The following is a 743-nucleotide window of genomic DNA, read 5'->3' on the forward strand; positions in this document are numbered from 1 at the left end:
CAGTTTAGGTCAGCACTCGTAGGTGGGCCGGCATGTTGCTATGGCAACGGTAGGATGCACCAAATCTGTCCAATATAAAACATTGTTTACATATAATACTGCAGGTCACATACAATATTATCATATTATCATTATTGTTATGATTGCAAATTTGCAATTGAGTGGAATGCCCTGGCGCGGCTGTAAAAGCCCCCAAAATTTGACTCCTTTTATGCCAGCAGTGGGGTTCAAGGACTGCTAAACTGACCATGTCAAAGGGCTGTCGGCTTTTTAGCGTTAAGGTTTAGCATCTTGGTTTGTGATCTGGCAGCCCGGATTCGGTGCGGGTTTGAATCCCGGGAGTTAGAATATTGTTTCTTTCTGTTTCTACTCCTTTCTCTGTTCCTACTCCCATGTCCCACCCCCATAATGATATTATTACTTTCAATGTGATTATGTGAACCATTCTCAAATGACAACAGTAATACAATACATATATATAAAATAACAATGTTAATACTAAAAACACATGCTTAACAAAGGATGATAACATTAGATCTGATCTTTTCAAATTTTAAGTTAATTTAGAAGTTACTAGTAACGACCCCGTTACTTTTGATACTAGTAACTTAGTAAGTTAGTAGTACAGAAGGTCCAAAATTTGAGCCCTGAACTGCAAGACATTTTGTGAGACAAGCTAGAAGTGCAGTCAGGGCTCGAAATCCTTTTTCCTGCATACCTGCGCTGGTGCAGATAACATTGAA

General features: G+C 39.0%; 1 protein-coding gene across 1 annotated transcript in view; it reads right to left on the minus strand.

The window, feature by feature from the left end:
• Positions 1 to 407, minus strand: part of LOC118408353 (putative neutral sphingomyelinase) — a 9,353-nt gene extending 8,946 nt beyond the window's left edge. Inside the window, exons 1-2 of the mRNA XM_035809060.1 lie at positions 402 to 407; positions 3 to 38 (exon numbers count right to left, since the gene is read on the minus strand). Coding sequence (XP_035664953.1) covers positions 3 to 38; positions 402 to 407 — 42 coding nt within the window. The remainder of the gene's footprint in view (positions 1 to 2; positions 39 to 401) is intronic.
• Between the last annotated feature and the right edge of the window lie 336 nt (positions 408 to 743).

This window comes from Branchiostoma floridae, unplaced genomic scaffold (assembly GCF_000003815.2).
Source record: "Branchiostoma floridae strain S238N-H82 unplaced genomic scaffold, Bfl_VNyyK Sc7u5tJ_1578, whole genome shotgun sequence".
Lineage (NCBI taxonomy): Eukaryota > Metazoa > Chordata > Leptocardii > Amphioxiformes > Branchiostomatidae > Branchiostoma > Branchiostoma floridae.